Source organism: Myxocyprinus asiaticus, chromosome 7 (genome assembly GCF_019703515.2).
Source record: "Myxocyprinus asiaticus isolate MX2 ecotype Aquarium Trade chromosome 7, UBuf_Myxa_2, whole genome shotgun sequence".
In the NCBI taxonomy this organism is placed as follows: Eukaryota; Metazoa; Chordata; class Actinopteri; order Cypriniformes; family Catostomidae; genus Myxocyprinus; species Myxocyprinus asiaticus.
Genome location: NC_059350.1, coordinates 31,521,833 through 31,541,688, shown reverse-complemented (window position 1 = coordinate 31,541,688; position 19,856 = coordinate 31,521,833). Strand labels below are relative to the sequence as shown.

Below are 19,856 nucleotides of genomic sequence, written 5' to 3'. Positions count from 1 at the left end.
AATAAAACTTAAATAAATCAACAAATGAATACAGACACACAACAGCCTCATGGATAATGTGGGAACCTGTTAAACGAACACACGCACTGCAAGCAAATATGCAGACACTAAAACAAATGACCCTCCATCCACTTAAAACAAAGCGAAATTAGAAAAATTCATCACTGTCACCCTACGTGATTACAGTCATTAGGCTTTTCTGAAGTTTCTACTGCCCTTTGGCCCTCTAACACAGAGGGAATGCTGGGACAACGCTAGGGAAATGCCACACGAATGTTAGCAGAAGGGCATTAGTGATGTCATGGGGGAGAATGTCTAATGGTCAGTACTGCTGCAATCACATCACACAGTCTTTAATAGCCACACACATAACTCTCTGATCAAGAAAACACCCATACTGTAGCCCAGTTTGGGGTCAATACCCATTATATTATGTTCCTCACAATGTTACTGTAGTTAACACACACACATACAGATACACAATAATTTCGACTCATCCCTCTTCTTTAAAAATGCAAAACATTTGAGGTTACAGTGAGGCACTTACAATATAAGTGAATGGGGTAAAATTTTGGAGGGTTTAAAAGCAGAAATGTAAAACATATAATTTTTTAAAAGCACATATTAATTCTTCTGTCAAAACTTTTGTATTATTTAAGCTGTAAAGTTGTTTAAATCGTAGTTTTATGGTGGTTTTAGAGTTTTATGGTTTAAGGCGTTATGTCGTCATGGCAACGAAGTTGTAAAACTTGATAAAACTTTACACAGAAAAGGTTAGAAAGTGATTTTATCACACTAAAATCATGTTCACACATATTGTTTACATTTTGTGGCTATACTTTTGAAACAGTGAGTATCTTTATGTGTACGGATTGGCCCCTTTCACTTCCATTGTAAGTGCTTCACTGTAACAAAGATTTTTGCTTCTTTTAATGAAAAGGAGGCACAAGTTGAAATAAACTTTTGTGGTCATTAACATTATTCCGCAAATGCTGTATTGAATGATATACTTTTTTTTTTTTTTAAACACACAGCAGCTTCAAAATTATGTTTGAGGTATGAAAGTGTATAATTTATGTTGTAGAACAAAATATCCATGTATCGTCAAGTAATGTTCACCACAAACCTTATTTAACTCATAAGTTAAAAACCCCATTATAAAAAACCCATAGAAAAATCAAGAGGGAACCCACGGTGAATTAGACTTCCAGGTTTGCCTACAAATTGACATCATGGAAGAACAGCTCTATAGAGTTTGACGTTAGCATGTTGCTAAGTTAACGGTGCAATATTTTAATAAGCATAAAAAATGTGGTGGAATAGTCAGTTTCTAATTACTGATATATTTTTTCAGTATTAAATGAAATATGTGTATATTTAATTGACGTTTCTCTTGCTTTGTCCACCATCTTAGATTAAATTCCTTCACTACGCTTATCACAATGCATTCTGGGATTGCCTTATCTGTGAAAGATATATAAGATTTTGCCTTAGACTTTGGCCAAAACAAGGCATTTCCTTTTGGAACAGTTGTCGTGTTGGGAACAAGCCTATGTAGGCAGCTCAATAAGAGTGTATGCGTTTGAATGAAAGTGTGTGTGTGTGTGTGTTTCCTGCACACTCACTCTGCCCTTCAGACTCTGCAGTCACCCCTGTATTTATTTCTCAGTCAGGGAGATCTATAAATGATGTGAATTGTGTTTGTGTGAAGGGAATTAGGCTGTGTAACAGCCTCTCACATACACCCTTCCACACACACACACACACACACACACACACACACACACACACACACAAGGAGAGCTTAACACTTCTAAAAGTGTTAAAATCAAACAACCAAGGCCTTGTGCATGCTGTTTTCAACAAGACTTGTGTTTGCATGTTGTAATGCTACTCATTTTACATTTGAAAGGAATTCAGTACGCATTATAAATAGAGTGAATTTTGAGTATTTATGTAATACCCCTATGACATACTAAATAATGCTATAGAGATTTCTAGTAAGAGTACTACTGTTTACAATGCAATGTATCCATTTCCAAATGTTCTGTTCAGCTTTTAACGATAAACATGCTGGGATGCAATGGGTCATGTCACAACAATTCAGAATACTACAGTTTAAAATAATTAATATTGAATATTGTGTTTATTTGATCATTTTTCAAACAATAGCACACTGTTGACACTAATTAAGGCAATAATCATTTAATGAAACATTTCATAAATGGCAAAGCTGTCTTCTGATTAGTCAAAGCATCCAATGACATAAAGACAAGAGTGATCAGAATAGAGAAAGTAACAGTGTTTACAACTGTAAGTGAATGATGTACATAAAATCGAGGAAATACCTGGTCTGAGGAAGGCCAAAATTGGTGCCGACTCCAACTCTGGGGAGACAATGCACAACCTTCTTTACTGTGGCTGCATCGGGGAAGTTGAACATGACCGCAGCTGTAGGGAGGAGAGAGAATTCAATTCATACACTGTGTGTTAATACATAAAAGTAAACATTTTGTTGAACTCTCATGTTTAAAAGCATCCAACCAGTACAGTCTTATATCAATGAAAATAACTCTGGTCAGTTCTTACTCCTGTTGGCCATAAAGACCTCCAGCACAGTGTTCTGAAGCAGATATCGCCGAGAGAAAACTGCTCTGATCTCTGTGAACAGCCATTTTCCATGCAAACCCTCAGTGTATGCCAAGATCTGTACAGGACAAATAGACAAACATGACTGATCAGAGAGAAATGTACAAATAAATTAATATGTGCGCAAAAAAATGAAAGAACAGCAGGGGAAAGGGATGGCTTTAGTTCATTAATCACCCATAGCTCATACCAAGGGTCACAGAGCAAGATTAATGTGTATTATTGATCAGTCCTCATGAAAAAGAGATTCTTTTAGCACTAAAACGAGCCCTATTCACACACACAAACTAAATGGGAAACAGGGAGGCCACAGTTCACTAAAAGGTAATCAGTACCAAGAGAGCTGGAAATCTATCAATTTTTTTACCTTCAAGTTGGTGTGAGGAAAACATGGTTTTTACTATTAGACATCTGTTGTTCAAAAAATTATTGGATTCAGGTAAGCCATAATCAAGAAACAAAGGCGAGGGGACAAATAATACTTAAACATAATGAGAGAAAAAAAGCAAAATATTTACACTGAAGTATCGAGACCCCTGCATTCTAGACCTTTTGGTTGGACTCCGTCTAGCTGTTTTAGAATCCAATAACGTTCCAATAACTTAAATTCCCCTAAGAAAGCATCTGACCAGGTTCAAGTGAACCCAAAACCAACATAATCATACAGGGCTTCCTTAAGACCTTATAGTTGACTAGTAAAAACAGGGAACTTGTCCATTTTGAAAGTTAGCAGTACTGTTTATTATTATTAGGATGTAAAACAACTTAGAAAACATGACTGCAACTATGGAAAACAACAACTATGGGATATGATATCCATGTATGTCTAACAGTCATTTATTTAGGATGAGTCGTTTAATTGGGAGAAAGGGAACAAGGATGAAAACAAGAGAGAGAGAAGGCTGTCATATAATTTAATGCTCACAGATGTTCAGCTGTGCCACTCTAATCTTTTCTTTAGCCTCTATTTATCTTTCTAGCTTTTGCTCCATATGCTCACTCTGTTTTCTCTTGTTTTTAATTGGCTAATTACAGAGCGGTTGTTAGGACAGGAGAGGTGAAAAAGACCAGCACACCTGATCTGAGAGGCTTTAATTAAGGCGGAAAAACAGCAGAGTTAATCAGACATATCCAGATCTTCCAGTAAGAGGCCAATACCAAGGCTAAGGCTGATACACACTCATTAATGAGAGATAGAATGAGAGAAAGAGAGGGGAGCAGCTGTGATTTGCGCTGTGAGCTATGTCACTGCTCCTGTCTGCTCTGCAGACTCACTTCAAAGTCTCCATAGTTCAATTAAATGTGGATTAAGGCTGTTCCAGTGCCCCAGTAATGCTGCTGTTCACCACCGCTTGCTCCCTGACAAGCGGCATGCGAGACGGCCCACTCTCCTATTTATCTTCCTCATCTTCCCTCTGTTAGGCTGTTGGTGTGGAAACCACATCATTAATGTGATCTCAGAAGTGCTACCTAACCAAGGTACCATGGAGAAATTTTTGTAAGGATGAGTTTATTTATATCCGAGAGATCATGGACAGGGTTGGAAAGATGTAATCACCTTTAGCCCAAGTGCAATCGAGGAACTTTACCTAAAGGATCAGTCTGTATGCATTTTATATTAGCAGCTGCCATTGAACAGTAATATAATTAACCCCATCTAAGCAGTGTTAATGCTGTAAAGCTCCATCACCCACCCACACACAACACAGCCTGACAATACCACAGACTCTACTATCAGATCATTACCTGCCACTCTAAATGCAAGGAGTGAACGGAGTATAAATAAATATATACTGTTATGCATGTGCTGTATTTATATGCCATTTTTTTTATTATTATTTTTAGCACTGGCTATGACACAATCAGATTTGATCTACCTACAAACTGAGGACTGAAAGAAAAAAATGCAACATTTTCTGAAGAAAGTGTGAGTGGTGCTTACACTTGCACGATGCTAGAATGGTGTGGGTGGCACTGTTGGGTTTCATTTGATTACATAATAATTACTTACTGTTATCTAATTACTTTTAAGTCAAAAAGTAGTGTAAAGGTGTGTTCCTACACACCTTCACACAGCGAAATTCAGCAGGCAAAGGAGGCGTGGGCGGACGTTGGGCGCGTGTGAAACCAGCAAAAATATAATTGTCAAGCAGTGTAGCTGTATACGAATCAACACCCACACAGAGGTCACTGCCAAACCAAGCAACTTCCTATTGATCAATGTGGCGAATTCACCTGCCAGAGTTCACCAAACTTGAACTCCATGCAAAATCCGCGAGGGAAAATTCTTCACCACCAGAAGTCCATCGCGCGAAATTCACGATCGAGCAGATTCCCATTGAGATGACTGTATTTCGCCCACTAAATATTGCCATGTAAAGATATGTGTGACCGCGCCTTATTGCATTACATTTTAAATTCTAGTAATATGTAATAAGATTACTAACATTCAGTTACATTAATTACTTTTAAGAACATTACTTGGGTTACACATTTAAGAATACATTTAAAATATAGATTATTTTCATTTCTGTGAAAGCTGTAGGGGGTGCACCTCATAACGAGAACATTTGAAAAAAAAAAATTTGAATTTATTGAATGGCAAAACAAAACATTCTTTTAGAAAGTAACTAAAAGAAATGTGATTAGTAATGTTATTTCATTTCTATGAAGTAATCAGTAAAATAATCTGATTACAATTTTAGAAAGATAATTTGTAGTCGATTACTTTTTTTGAGTAACCTATCCAACTCTGGTGGGTGGTTACAAGGGCATTGCTATGTGGTTGTGTGGGTGGTTGCTTAAAGGCCCAAGTCAAAAGAATCCATACCCAAGTCTGGTTCATACATGTGGCTCAGGTTTTTCCGTTACTGGGATTCACCCATTTTATCATCCACCAGCAAATCGTCCAATTGGTTTTTAATCTTAGAGCACACCTCTAGTGTTTTACCAAGCACCACTAAAACAAGTGAATTGGATTGTTCAAACAAGACACTGTAGAAAAAACATGGTTTATCGCTCAGTCCCTTTCATGAACAACATGAAAAGGGTGTCTGGACTTGAACTTAAACATCAGACCATCAAATCTTGCTGACTAAACAGATGACCTTTAACATTTGGTTCATTCCATCTCTACAGCAGAACTACTTCAATAGTTTCCACTTTATCAGTCTCCTGTCCGCTTAAACTCAAAGGAATTTGTCTTGGCTTGACATGCCATAAATGGATATGACAGTCCATTGTGTGTGTATAATAACTTACTCTGTACCTTGCTATACTAGCCTTGTAAATAACTCCCTGGTTTTTTAGATTGTTACTTGAAAATACCTGAAAGTGGTGCGTTAAACTTGTGTCAGAGAAAGCAGTCTAGATAGTTGTGGTGCACTGAGGGATTATTGCTGGTTTTAATTAAAAGAGGTGCTCAGTAAGGGATAATGTACAAAGCGAAGTAGTCTTTTATCTTCCTGAAAGGGTTATTTTGTGATAATGACAAGCTGACTTTACATGGCATTTTACAGTTACAAATAAAAAAAATAATAATTAAAACTTTTGGTGTGCACCAAAGTTTGAATGACGTCAAAGTTCGGTTCATTTTGGATGATGTGAACGCTGTTTTCCGAACCATACCCGAGTCAGTTTAAAAAAGGTGTTCTGGGGTACGGTTCATAAGAACTCCAGTATTGTTCACTGCTGATATGAATGCAATCATACCAAATCACAGAAGTGATCTGCATGTGATAATGTAAAATCTGCATCTTTGCAGGCTAGTGATCCCAATTATTGTGGTGTAATGCATTTCTTATACCTGCTTGTCTCCAAATAAATCTTCTTCAGAGAGCAGCTCACATTCTTCATATCTCTTGCAACTCATCCGATTGCTCGCGGCAGACAAACAATACAATTATTGACATAATTGCACATTCAATGCATCCTTTGCAGACAAACATAAGTGTCGGTTTGTGCATGGCAAGTGTTCGTGGTAAATCCAAAGAGACAAACTTTAATACTTCACTTAATACAGTGATGTCTTCTCGAGTTTTTCATAGGTACAGTGGTAAACAGCTGCCACTTCTACTCATGTTGATGATATAATCGGGCAGTGGTTCGGACCAAATAATATAATGTGAACAGAGACCAGCAGGGGCAGCGGTAGGGTGAGGAAACAAACTGGGTTCGGTCAAAGCAATCGAACCAAGTGTTAAAGCACCCTAAGAGACTATTTTGCCAGAGACAATGGTCAAATATACAGTTTAACAGTCATTATACAGAAATATTTGACCACAGAATGCCGCAGTTGACCAATTAGAATCAAGCATTCCAGAGAGACGTGCAATAAGTGAAGATATAAATGGACAATTGAAGAAACAAACTTAGTTCTTATTGAGTAATGTGAATAAATAAAAGTTATCAAAACCAATTTACAAAAGGGACTACATTTAAAATTGTATACAATCACAATGCCAATTAAAATCCTCATTCCATTTTGTCTGTACTTGTGCTGAAGGAAATTTTCATCCAGCAATGTGAAAATACCTACAAACAAAAAGAAGATTAATTTCAAGGCCATGGCGGTGATGCCAAACTGACAACAAAAGGCTGAAGCAGAAATGGGAATGTGTGTCATTTCAAACCACTCAACCTGTTAGGACCAAGGCAGCAAGTCATTTCTGAGTGCTGTCATTTGTCTCTGTCAGCCACTGAAAAGAGTCTGAGATGAAGAGGGACACAACTCTCTAACACACACACTCACTCACACACATTCTGTCCTCTGCCAAAGGACCCTGTGTGCGCGAACGACATCCTCCAAGCGACACACACCAGGGACCACTACTCGAGAGCATGTGCTCTGTCTCTGACAGAACTGAATGAAATCTAATTGAAAATACCCCCACACCCCATGCCAAAAAAGAAGAGAGGGGGTTAAAGGGAGAGAAAAAGCAAGAGATAGCAAGTGTGAGACAGAGAGCGAGCAAACTATCCAGTGCTTTCTCAGAAAGATAAATGAGTCTCTGAATAGCAGTCTCTGTTAGGCAAAGTGCACACTCATGTTTGAGGGGTGATAAGAGCTCTCGCAGCCAGGAAAAGGAAACAGTTCTCCTGCCGCTGATAGAATCCCCATCTTTGCTTAAAAAACGTGTAATAAACAAGCATTATAGCGCTCAAATTGAAGCTTAGCAACCAATGGCATGAAACGAGAGAGAAAGAGAGAGAGAGAGAGAGAGAGAGAGAGAGAGAGAGAAAGAGAGAGAGAGATATAGACTACAAAAGCTTGGTTTTTAATGTGCCTATGCGTCTGTTGAGCAAAATGAGGTGATTGAAGTTCAATTTGTATGCTGTTATTAAATGTTTCCACCTGGTTGAGTGTGTTAAAGATTGCGGATGGGATATTTATTATTACCTTTTGGTCAAATGAAGTGGCCTGGGTGATAGGGTGATGAAATTAATGAGGAGGAGGAAGTGGGTGATCCATCAACATCAACATCCAGAGTCGAGCACAGAGAGATGCCATTTGGGAAAATTTGATAGAATTCATGGGAATAAAAGGGGGGAATATTGGAGAGGGACTGCTGTTTCTATCGCATCTGGCCATGTAAATAACAAGCCAACACACACACACAGCATCAAACTCACATTATTCACAGCTTATAATACAAACATATTATGAGAGAAAACATGCTTATGTGATGATGTTTTGTGTCTGTGCACTTGACTGTTTGTGTTTTTCTAACATGAGAAGACATTTGACAATGACTAAGGCTACTTCTTTCAGATGTAGTTACAGTCTAATCTATGGTAAAACCACCTTAATGTACATGTAGAGGAGACAGCAATTCTAACACTCTAAACTTAATCATATCTAGTATATGCTCAGTAGAGTTCTCTCAAAGAAGTGCAATCATTTCACTTGAGAAATTTGTTTTTTCTTTGTTAGTGACTTTTGAGATGTCCAGTATTTATGTATTTTTTTATTCTGCTCTTTAAAGCAGGGGTTCTCAAGGGGGGTGGTACCGCCCCCCTAAGGGGCGTTCAAAAGATGCCAGGGGGCAACTTAGTAGAGAGGGGGGCGTTAGGTTAAAAAAGGGGGGCGTTTACCAGTCATAAAAATCAAATCTATCGTCAAGTTCCTCTTTGCTTTAAAACGTATATCTAGACTTGGAGTATATCAGTTGGTTCTCAAATATACAGGTTGGTACGCATTTGTACCACGGTTCATCTGATTTTGAAGTGTAGCGACGCATCTGAAGTATCTGGTTTAGCAGCGTCAAATACACAGGTGGAGGCACAACCTCGGATAATGCACCTATATGGCTCAGATGAATATGGCTCAATGGACAGAGCAGCACGAGCGTAAAGCTCTTAAAGCTCGAGCTCTTAAACACACAGTTTTGCGAGAATCAGCGAGAAGCAAGGCGCGAGAAGCGGAAACCATTTGAATTCAGCACAGAATTCTACATCACCACCCTTGAATTTACTATAGTAACACTAACTGTACTTTAAGCAGAAATAGATTGATAATAAATATTATCATATCACTACTTCATCTCTATTGAATTTGTCATAGGCTACATTAGGGGAGTGAGGGAATATAATTAATTTATGTTACAACTTATATTTATATTTTGTATTTATTGTTTTAACATGTGTTTAGAGTAGGTCTACTGTTTATAATTACAAAAATGCAATAGTTTGTTTTATAGAAATCATGGTTACATCAACCATGGTACTGAAGAAGATTCATGCTTCCATGTGTTTACTATGGTCTTGTTACAAATACCAGTGTTAAAACTATAAAAATAAATAATTAATGAATAAAGGTAAATGTAAAATATATTAACAATATCACTTTTATTATTAGTTTCTGTCTTTGGATTTTCATTTTATAGGCCCCAGATATAGCCCTCCATCTGCTTGAATTCAAGAAGCGCATGGTTGAAATTATTAACTAAACTTTAAAATTTGAAGTTGCATTGAGCAAATAACACAAATATTGAGATTTATGTTTTATAATTATTTATTTTTTTGGGTACAACAAAGTCTCCACTTTCAATAATTTACTATTTTAGTAAGAAGGATTTAACCTAGGGATGCTCCGATCGATCGGCCACTGATTAGTATCGGCCAATTTTCACGTCCTATGACTCGATAGGTGATCTGTAATTTGCCCGATCGCATAAATCGATCGCTCATGTCGCAAAAAACAGCAGCTCCTTTAAGACATCAGCAGCACTGTCATGGCATCACGGAGTGTGGGGAATACTGGTGTAGTATTGTAAGACAACAAATTTTATTCAGCAGTTAAGAACGATGCAGTAGGAGAGGTATGGTGAATATGAAAATTTTGTGTACTGTACTGTTAATGTTGCGTTTCACATGCGACAAGGCAAAGGGAAAACAGCACGAGCTGTGAAATGGTCATTATTATCGTTCATGGTGGCAGTTTCTCAGTCTCAGCCGAGCATAGGCATCTCAGTAATAACGCGAGTTACAAGATGTGGTGTAATTCAAACATCTATATTAAATATCTCCTGATTAAATGGCATTAACAATAGTAGCACTTGTAGAGTCCAGAAACATGCGCTCTTTCTCAGCTTTCCTTTCATCTCTTGCCCTCAAGAGAGAGCACATGTTCCCCTCATTAAAGTTCAAGCAGCAACAAGTGAAAAATGAAATATTAATACAATCATCCAACTAAATGAAAAGGCAGTGAAGGAATTTATAAATATAATTCTTTATACAACGTTAAGATACCATAATTTAATGTATTAAATATAATGCAAAAATGAAATAGAAAATAGAAAAATAAAATTAATAATTATATGAAACAATGACAATGAATCAATAACCAAAAATGTTTCATTACGTTTAATTGCACCAATGGGTTATCAGATTGTCACTAAGCTTCATTTATTTTATAGGGCTATCTATCTATCTTAATATAGAGAATATTTTGTTAGCCTATAACTGTTTTAAAGTCTTATTAAAAAAGCTTTTTTTAATAAGCCTTTTAAACTTTTTTAACTTTTTTTGTCAGCAAAAACTAGACAAAGTGATATTACTGGGAAGAGGAAAATTCAATTAACAGTGACAGTGTTCCAGTTATGACAGAGATCCTGATAAAAAGTTAAATGATCGGTATCAGGATCGGTATTAGAGCAAAAGTGGGATCTGCATTATTATTATTTGAAATGGGTTAAAGCATCCCCAATTTAACCCATTTCAAATAATAATAATGCAGGTCCCACTTTTGCTCTAAACACATACAATTCCTCAAAGCTAAAATAAGTAGTACCATACAAAGGAGAAAACTATTCTAACAATGATATTTTTACAGTATTAAAGCAATGATATTATTCATTTGAGAATATTGATTCCCCCCAACTGCTGTTAACTAAATTAAGTTTTATGATCTAATCTTTCACTATGATTTTAATTGCACTATTAGATTTGGCACATTTAAATATTTCTTATACTAAAAGATGGCAGGTATATTTGTAGCAGTCTTTGAGTTATGAAAGAAAATGTAAAGAAAAATCCCTTTATATACTTTCTGGCTCCCAGCGATAAAGCATACACAACATACCCATACCCCTCACCCACATCCACCATCATGTCATCTCCCATCAGTAAATGATTTAATCACTCTAACGAGTGGGTGGAGCCAATTCACCCTTTTAACAGTTTTGTTACTGTTTCACAGTAGACATTGCCTCCCTAGTTCTCTGGAGCCAATTAAACTGGATTTGTTCAGTCTGATCAATAACAGTGTAAAAAACAAACAAACAAATAAATAAATAAATCACACCCGTTTATATGCTCACTCTGGTTTCCAGGCTGATTTCCAGAAAGCAAAAGGCTACTTTAATAGCGCTTAATAGAATGAGGGTATATGGAGGTTAATGCCATGTGAGAGTACAAGAGTGTGCCCTTATGGTATGAGCTGAGAATCATGGGACTGTACAAGCACATGATATGTCATTCAAAGCATAAAACAAATCTGAAAACATCAGTGATCAAACAGCTGTCAAAATTTCCCTGCTAAAAGCTGATGCTACTTGCAGCTAATGAAGTTTCTACAATAAACAAGTAAATATATCAGATGGCAAGTTTGTCTGTTAGTCAGCAGTTTACATTTGGTAAATAAAAAAAATAAAAAATAAAAAGTTGGGCAAAACCAGAATGTGAAATATTCCACACAAAAAGAATAAAATTAATGTTGTTATCCTCTTACACATAAATCCTCCAGTCAATTCATTGATGGAAAGCAGTAGCAAACTGATATTATCAGCAGATTAAAATGTCCTTGATGTGTATCAACGGTAAATCAGCTCAAACAAACTATACACCAGTTAAACAAACATCAACAGTCAAAGCACAGAGCGTTCACCAAATATGTACATATTTATATATGTGATAGCCAATGTGTTCAGTTCTTTAAGCACTCAGGCTGAACGTAGTCCAATGGGGATTAGAACTTCCTTTGTTCCTCACCACTTTGTTTGCCAACAGGTTAGCCTTTTAACTCACTGAGAGAGAGAAAGAAAGGGACTGAGAGAGAGAGAGGAAATCTTGTGTGGATTTAGAAAAATGTCAAGCGCTATGGGGTTAATTGGAGGAGAATTGAATCCTATAGTGCTCTTACTCATTAAACATTTGGCCTTTATGTAGAGGCTTGTGTAGGGACTCCAGTAGGTGAGAGTTAACACTAATGGTTTAAATGGACAAATGGACTTCTGCTCATAAAGACAGTAGGGCTGTTTCAGAGTTTTAAAGGCAAAATCTTTCCAAACATGGCTATGCAAGTGAGCATCAAATGAAAATGTGGGTGATTTTGAAGTAGATTCAAGATAATATTTGTTCCAGCTACAATATAAAGTAGAGTCCAGTGTTACACGATGATGATTTTGTCTGCCTTAAAACAAGACCATCAGATAACAAAGATGGTTAAGTCTTACCATCAAAAGATAGAATATAGATGGAAGAGGAGAAATATTTTGAGGAAATAATGAAAACAATATGATGAAACATCAAGAGGAGAGAGACTCAATTCGCCTTCTCTGACTGACATCCATTCAAAGACTTTCTCCACCCTCAGAGATTTAAAGCGCTTTAACCCCAGGGCAATGGAGGGCAGCCCGGCTCACTGAGGAGCAGTGCGGAAGAAAGGCAGGATAAAGGTGACATAAGTGAAAAGAAGAAGAGCGTGAAATTTGGCAGACATTCACAAATCTACTGTTTTTCTCCAAGGGCCTTTCCGATGCTGAAGACCAGGGCAACACGTGAGAGAGAATGGCTGTTGATGATGGAGCACCATTAACAGACTCCTATTAGTTGTGGTACTCACATCCACAAGAAATGCATGCACTGTTGGTGAATTTGTGAGAAGCCTTGCGATTGAGGGGCTTATGCCAATTTTGCATGTGTGAATACTCGCTTGGAAAATGCTCAGCCACCATACTAAACACATCTGAGGAGCATGGAGAAAATCATGTCGACAGCCATCCCTATGGTTCAGTCCTTCTCCAGACTCCAAACCATTCATACAGCAGAAAAACGGTCCGGCCAGTTTTAGATCCTGCCCCATCGCCTACCACTTTCACTCCAGTCTGCTGTCACAGCATTCCTTACTGTGTCTAATGCAGGATGGCAGAGAAGTGAAGTCCCCCTAATCCTTCTATTGTCCTAGACCTAATTGGATTTGGAGGAGGAAGGTGGGGTAGAGGGTAAAAAATGTGATCCCCTTTTAGGGTGCCTAAAGGGGGGACTTTAGCTTTTTATGGCCTGAAAAGGAGGAATCCCCCAGGGATTTAAGGGATTGAAAGGTGGCAGAAGCTGGATTATGTTTTTTATGACTGTGTCTTTAAGCAGGTAAACAGTGAAGCCCATTACAGGGGAAAAAAGCAAGCAGGGGTTAATGTTGGGGTAGGCGATTCCTGTGGATAAATTGCTCATTTCTGATTTTTGCTGTGAAACCACTCTGGAAAGGACACCTGATGCTTTTGAGGAAACACTAAATTAACTTCCAAGTGTTTAAGCAGAGTAACATATCTATAGTACCTAAACATGGAGGCTACACATGACATAGGCTTTCACTGCAGTGTTAGTGTACACCCTTAAAGCAACCTTAAGCAAACCCCACCTCCCTCCACTGTTGATCGATCAAACAGATAGTTCCGCCCCAACTCACGCCACTGGTCAAATCAATGTTGATCTGTTGGGTAGGGGTGCATTTTCCAAAAGCATTGTTAGCCAACTACGGTCGCAAGTTCCATCGTAACCAACATAGTTCAACAATTTGGTGTTTCCCAAAACCATAGTTCCTGTGAACATTTGCAAACAAACAGCATCTCAAAGTTGTATGGTTGGAACTACAGCTCTCCACCTGTGGTTATAAGCATAGTTCTTGTTAGTTTGCTGTGGACATAATTTGACTTCCCAGAGGCATCCATATATATCTTTAACTCTGTCAAGACTTTGACCAGGTTTACATGAACTTAAGAAAACAGCTTATTCAGGGATTTTGCAGAAAGCAGCTTTCTGAAACAACATGTAAACGCAAATGCAGCCTTCCTTACGCCGTTTAAGGGATTAAAGGCTGTTAAGAGAAAGTGCATTAACACACAGTTTTTGTCGGAGAAGATGGCTTATGTGTCCATGTTAATGCAGTGGTATTCTTATAGATTTCTGAAGAGTGCACACGTGCTCAAGTGTATCGGAGGAACCCCAAAGTCTGATGTAGAGGGAAACCCCACTATTGCAGCACAATGCACACCGCTTTCGTGTCTTCAGCTGCTTTCTCACATTAAATGGCTTTCTGGTGTACATGCAAATTAGTTATTATAATTTGATATACATTTGATCTCTGCAGAAGCTATTAATCTGACCCCTGTGTAACGTCTTTAACGACAGCTCTATATTGTTGAACCAACATGGTTGTGCAACATAGTTACTACAGTTTGGGGAAACATTTGTGAGTACATAGATAATTTCTCAAACATTGCATCATTCTAACGTAATTAAGCAGTGAGTTACATCATTGTACGAGAAATGTACCCCTGGACGGCTCGCTCAAACAGAGGAATTTTTATAGCGCCACAGAGACAGTGTTTACAGTTTTCCAGAAAATGTACAGTTGTTTGCATATTAACCTGGGAGAGTAAAAAGAAGTTAGACACTTTAGCTTGCTGTGAATTTCCTCATAACACAAGATAATAGAAGTTGGTTGCTTCTACTGTCTACTTAGCAAACAATCACTCATGGAGACTGGTCTACAAAGGCAGTTACCAAGCTGCCTACAACTAAATTATTTGACCTTTGTCTTTATCATCAAAGTTCCATGTTATTGGTGTGGAGGACAGTAGTTCAGACACATTTACACTGCTTGTAAAGTGGATCACATGATGCTTGATCGAACGGTCAATTAAAAGATTTTGTCATGGACGACTGCCCTTATTGGGTCCCCATGGAGACATTATTTCAACCAGACTTGATGCATCATTAACCAAGACTGAGGAAGCTGAGAGAGTAGAATCTAAGAGTTCAGGATCTTCAAAACTATGAAGAACAAACTGAAATCGACGGTCATTAAACAGTGATCTATTGTAAACATATACAACTGCAGCATATTTAGGAAGATTATCAAACAAGAAAATGAAAATGTCTGAAAAAATTCAATCATGATAATGATAAAATTCAGCAGCAGGAAAGGACAAAGGTGTGTGTCTAATCTCAGACAAACACATTCACTCTGGAATCCATAAAGAGTCTCATCCATCTGGCTAGCAGCATATGACGTGACGTTTGTCAGTGACTGCTCTGCTGAATAAATGATGGAGAGCAGATCAATCGGGACTGGGAGGCCCTAAACCTTCACCCTGTCTACAGAGGAAGATGGAGCAGCTAGGCTCAGGTGCAGGAAACCCAACTTCTGTCTGGAGAAGAGGGGCTGCTATTATATGATATGAACCCAGTCTACTGGTACTACTGGTGCTGGGTATTCTCATTTATTTGACCATGGCTTTGTGTTTTTCACGTCTACTTTGGCACTTGACTTGTATACTTTAGTTATCATTTCTGCCAAAATTTTGTTATGTCTTGATCTGCCAATTTGCTTATGAATGTATCCGCTACCAATGTAAACTTTATGTCAAAATGTAATTTAAATAACAACTTTGTGTGATTGTTTGATTACACTCTGGTTCTCAGATGTATGTATTATAGGTATATCCAGTTCAAAACAAAACAAAAAACAAACCAAACCACAAAACAAAATGTATAAATGTACATATACATTTACATTTGTCAACTGATGTATGATTAAAAATGTAGGGCTGCAAGATTATGACGAAAAATCTAAATTGTTGATTATTTCCCTTGATATTGCTATCGTAATTATTAATTTAGACTAAAAATAGTAATTTTTTACTATAAATTCTACTCCCTGCCCATTAAATTTAAAGTAATTTTTTACTATAAATTCTCGTCCCTGCCCAGTAGGTGCCGATATGCACAAAGAATGTAAATCGCCAAAAGAAGAAGAATGTGGAAGTGAAAGTGGAGATTTATAGTAAAAAAAAAAGACTTAAATATTGATCTGTTTCTCACCCACCCTTTAACTACAAGAGTGGAATCCCCTCTACAGAACAAAGTATCTTCTGGCTCAGTCATTACAATGTAAAACTAAACTCTGATCCTGACCTTCACCAGTAGCTCTATACCACAATAGATCTCTCTGAAACATCTCTTTAGAATGATGTCTGTCCCAGACCATAAAAGTGCCATCAAGGAAAGAAGGCCACAATAGAAACAGACAATAAATTCATGAGGGCAGCTCTCATTGACTTTGAGGTGCTACTGTCACAAATTTGTTCTTCCTGCTTTCAGCATTCAATTATCATCGCTGTATCAGTAGACAGGATCAGTGACCTGACTCATACCAGATGACATCATTGCAGGTTTTTATTGGTACCACTGATGTGCTCTGAGTGGGACAGAAAAGAGCAGTGTCTGCTTAGCTCAACATCACATTTCTTCTAGTGATGTAACTGCACTTAGGCTAAGAAGATCTTAGAATCGCTAAGCTAAAACATTACAATAGCATAAGTAGAGAGCTCTGAGATAGTATAATCTGACTTATCTCTCTAATGGGTTGAGATGGAAAGTTCAGCATAAACTCAACTGTGAGTATTTTTCACACACGATGACAAAAACACGTGTGAAAAACACGGAAGTAGAAACTGCAATTAGAAGAGAGAGATTTCATAATGATCCCGTCTCAAATAACAGGGAACATTTAAATGTTTTCCAGAGACTATGATTGCAGTTAGCTCAGCTGAGGTAGACACAAGAAAATGGAACATATATAAAAAGGGAGAAGGTACTTTGAGAGCAGAAAGGAGAGACAAATGTTCCCTCCCCAACCCCAATCTTTCAGGCAATTTACTGTACGGCTAATCAATTCATTGACTCGTCCTGGACGCAGTGTGTAAATGCTGAATACTGTATGAGCAACAGTCATGGCTGCTCTCCTCCAGCCCACTGATATTGACAGTGCTGCTATGGTTGGTCGTTAGCCTCTGCACAAACTACTTAAGCCTAACAGAAAAATCAATAGAATCTTCAGACAACCTGACACTGATCAGTAGCAGTTGAATGTCACCCAGTCGTCCATGAGTATCTGTGTGTGTGCAACAGAATGAGGAGGGTGTGTGTGGAGCGATGAGCCACTTCAAGATGTTTGCAAGACAGGCATAACAATACTTTTCCTTCCCTTTCCTCCTCCCATCCAATTAGGTGTGAATAGAGCTTGTCCTTCAGAAAACTCTTGACCGACTGAGGTGAAAAGCAGTGGACAGCACTAGAAGGATGTTTAATATAACCTAAACGCCTGGACATAACATATAAACATAGTACCCTTGTATGCCATATTGAAAATGAAAGGACTAAGGACTATACTAACATAAATTATGGAAAGTTGATTAAAAAAATCAGGGAACTGGGGGCATTTCAATGTGAAATATATATGCATATACATTATATCACATGCGTAGGTTTGGTTTGAAAGATGGTAGGGACATATTGCAAGGAGGATGACATTCAAAATGTTTGTATTGACAAAAAGTTCGAAAGTCAGTCTGGTAATAGGCAAAATAACAGTATTTCCTCATATAAATACTGCCCCACCATATTAAACATTTGCCTGTTTTTTCTTTTTTCTTTTTATTCTTCTGAAAAATAAAAAACAAAGTTTAGAACTGAAAGTTAGAGATGCATGAAACAGATATGGAGGGAAAATGCAAAATGCGATAAACAACCATGTGATGCAATAAACTCAAATTTAATCATTTTAAAGTAGATCTACATTGAAAAAACAATGATATCCAAGGGACATAAAGTGACATTCTGTAAAATGTATTAACCAGCATTAAATAAATGAAAATCTAAATGAAGGTTAAACTAAATTAACTAGTGAAGTGGGAAATTACAAGATCTCAAGATAAACTAATAATGGAGAAAATTACAACACATTTTCCTCACTTTTTGCTTTCCGACTCCTGCATAATCTTTTCTCATATTGCTTATTTATATGTAGTTGCATGTAGTAATCTGAAAAAGTAGGCTTTATGTTTACAGCTACTGACTTCCATCAATGCAGAACATATTTTATCAAGGCTTAATTTTATTGTATTTTATTGACAAAACATGCTTTTCATCTATCCTGATGTTCTTCTCAATTGTGCAAAATAAAACATGTATTAACTAAATGTGTGCTATACATTGTGTGCAAAAAACAAACAAAATATTAGTTTAAAATGCAAACAATCTTGAGCTGATGTAGCGACTCTTTTTTTTTTTTGTTTCTTTTTTTACTGCTTGCTTGACTCTCTCACACACACCTATGTCATCATATGAACAGACCAGAAGTGTGCCTAGTAGTGTCTGCTATCTGCATCTTTATAAACTTTACGGATGAATGCATTAAAATGATAGAGCAAGTTCATTTGCGATATTTCATGAAATTCGATATATCGTGCAGCCCGACTTACCACCACTAATATTCTTAATTTGGGATGGCAATCAGTTATCTGTGAAGTTATACTAGCATTTTAAAATCCTGCACCTCTAATCCATACCCTTACCTGACAGTCTTTCATATTCAAAGGCGTTTTCCTCAAGAAGTTACTTACAGGCCAAAGAAGAATCCTCCATTAATTGAGCCATATGAAAAAGCAGGAAGTATATTTATTTATTTATTTATTTTACTTAAACTGGAAACATTTGTACACAGAGTGTGCTTGCTTGAATCTATTAATTTCAAGGGTTGAATCCAAGATACAAATGGGAATCTGCTCATGTAATTTCCACAAAATGACCACTGAGAAAAGTTACAGATGCCACATGACAACGCCTTATATGCACAGCTTCCAAAGAGGTAGTACAATAATTTACACATGAATAATTACACTGAGAAAATTTTATAGTTGTTAAATGAAAATAAAACAGGCATAAAGTATTTTCTATGTGGTAAAATTGCCCAAATATTGGTCGGGACATTTTTGATTTTCTGAAAGTTCCTACCTAATCCCTACCTAAATCAACGCCTTTGACGATTTGGTCAGAAGGGTTTCCTATGGGTGTCATAGGTACACAGCAAAGCACAGAGAACTCTAAAACAGATCATATGCAGTCAGTGAACGTGGGGGACACAGAAAGACACCCATCTGCTCCATGACCTCACTGGCAGACGCGAAAAGGCCTGCCAAGCAATTAGTACCACCGGTTGACTTGTTTGGGGCCGTCTCCTAGGGGCAAATGCAGCTGGTGACTGGTGTGAGTGTGTGAGTGTGTGTGTGTGTGTGTGTGTGTGTGTGTGTGTGTGTGTGTGTGTGTGTGTGTGTGTGTGTGTGTGTGTGTGTGTGTGTGTGTGTGTGTGTGTGTGTGAGAAAAGTGGGTAAGACTGTGTGCCTTTTTTGCCTGCTCCATCTCACATTTCCATTGTGGGGCAGAGTAAGAATACAGGCTAAAAGCATCTGTAACTGACATTATCCCCCTCTTATTACTTACATGAAAGAGCAAAACATGCTAACTTCTGCAGACACTGAAGAAAAACCGGTGCACTTTTTCTTTTTTCCTAAACGAGCCTGGAGGACATAGTAGCAGGTTGCCTTTACTGTATATTCCTCAAATATGTCTTTACTCTTTAAGCCAAA

General features: G+C 37.6%; 1 protein-coding gene across 1 annotated transcript in view; it reads right to left on the bottom strand.

Annotated features, from left to right (window-relative positions):
* LOC127443554 (lipopolysaccharide-responsive and beige-like anchor protein) overlaps positions 1 to 19,856 on the bottom strand; it is a 309,792-nt gene that overhangs the window by 129,822 nt on the left and 160,114 nt on the right. Inside the window, 2 exon segments of the mRNA XM_051702239.1 lie at positions 2,349 to 2,451; positions 2,590 to 2,707. Coding sequence (XP_051558199.1) covers positions 2,349 to 2,451; positions 2,590 to 2,707 — 221 coding nt within the window.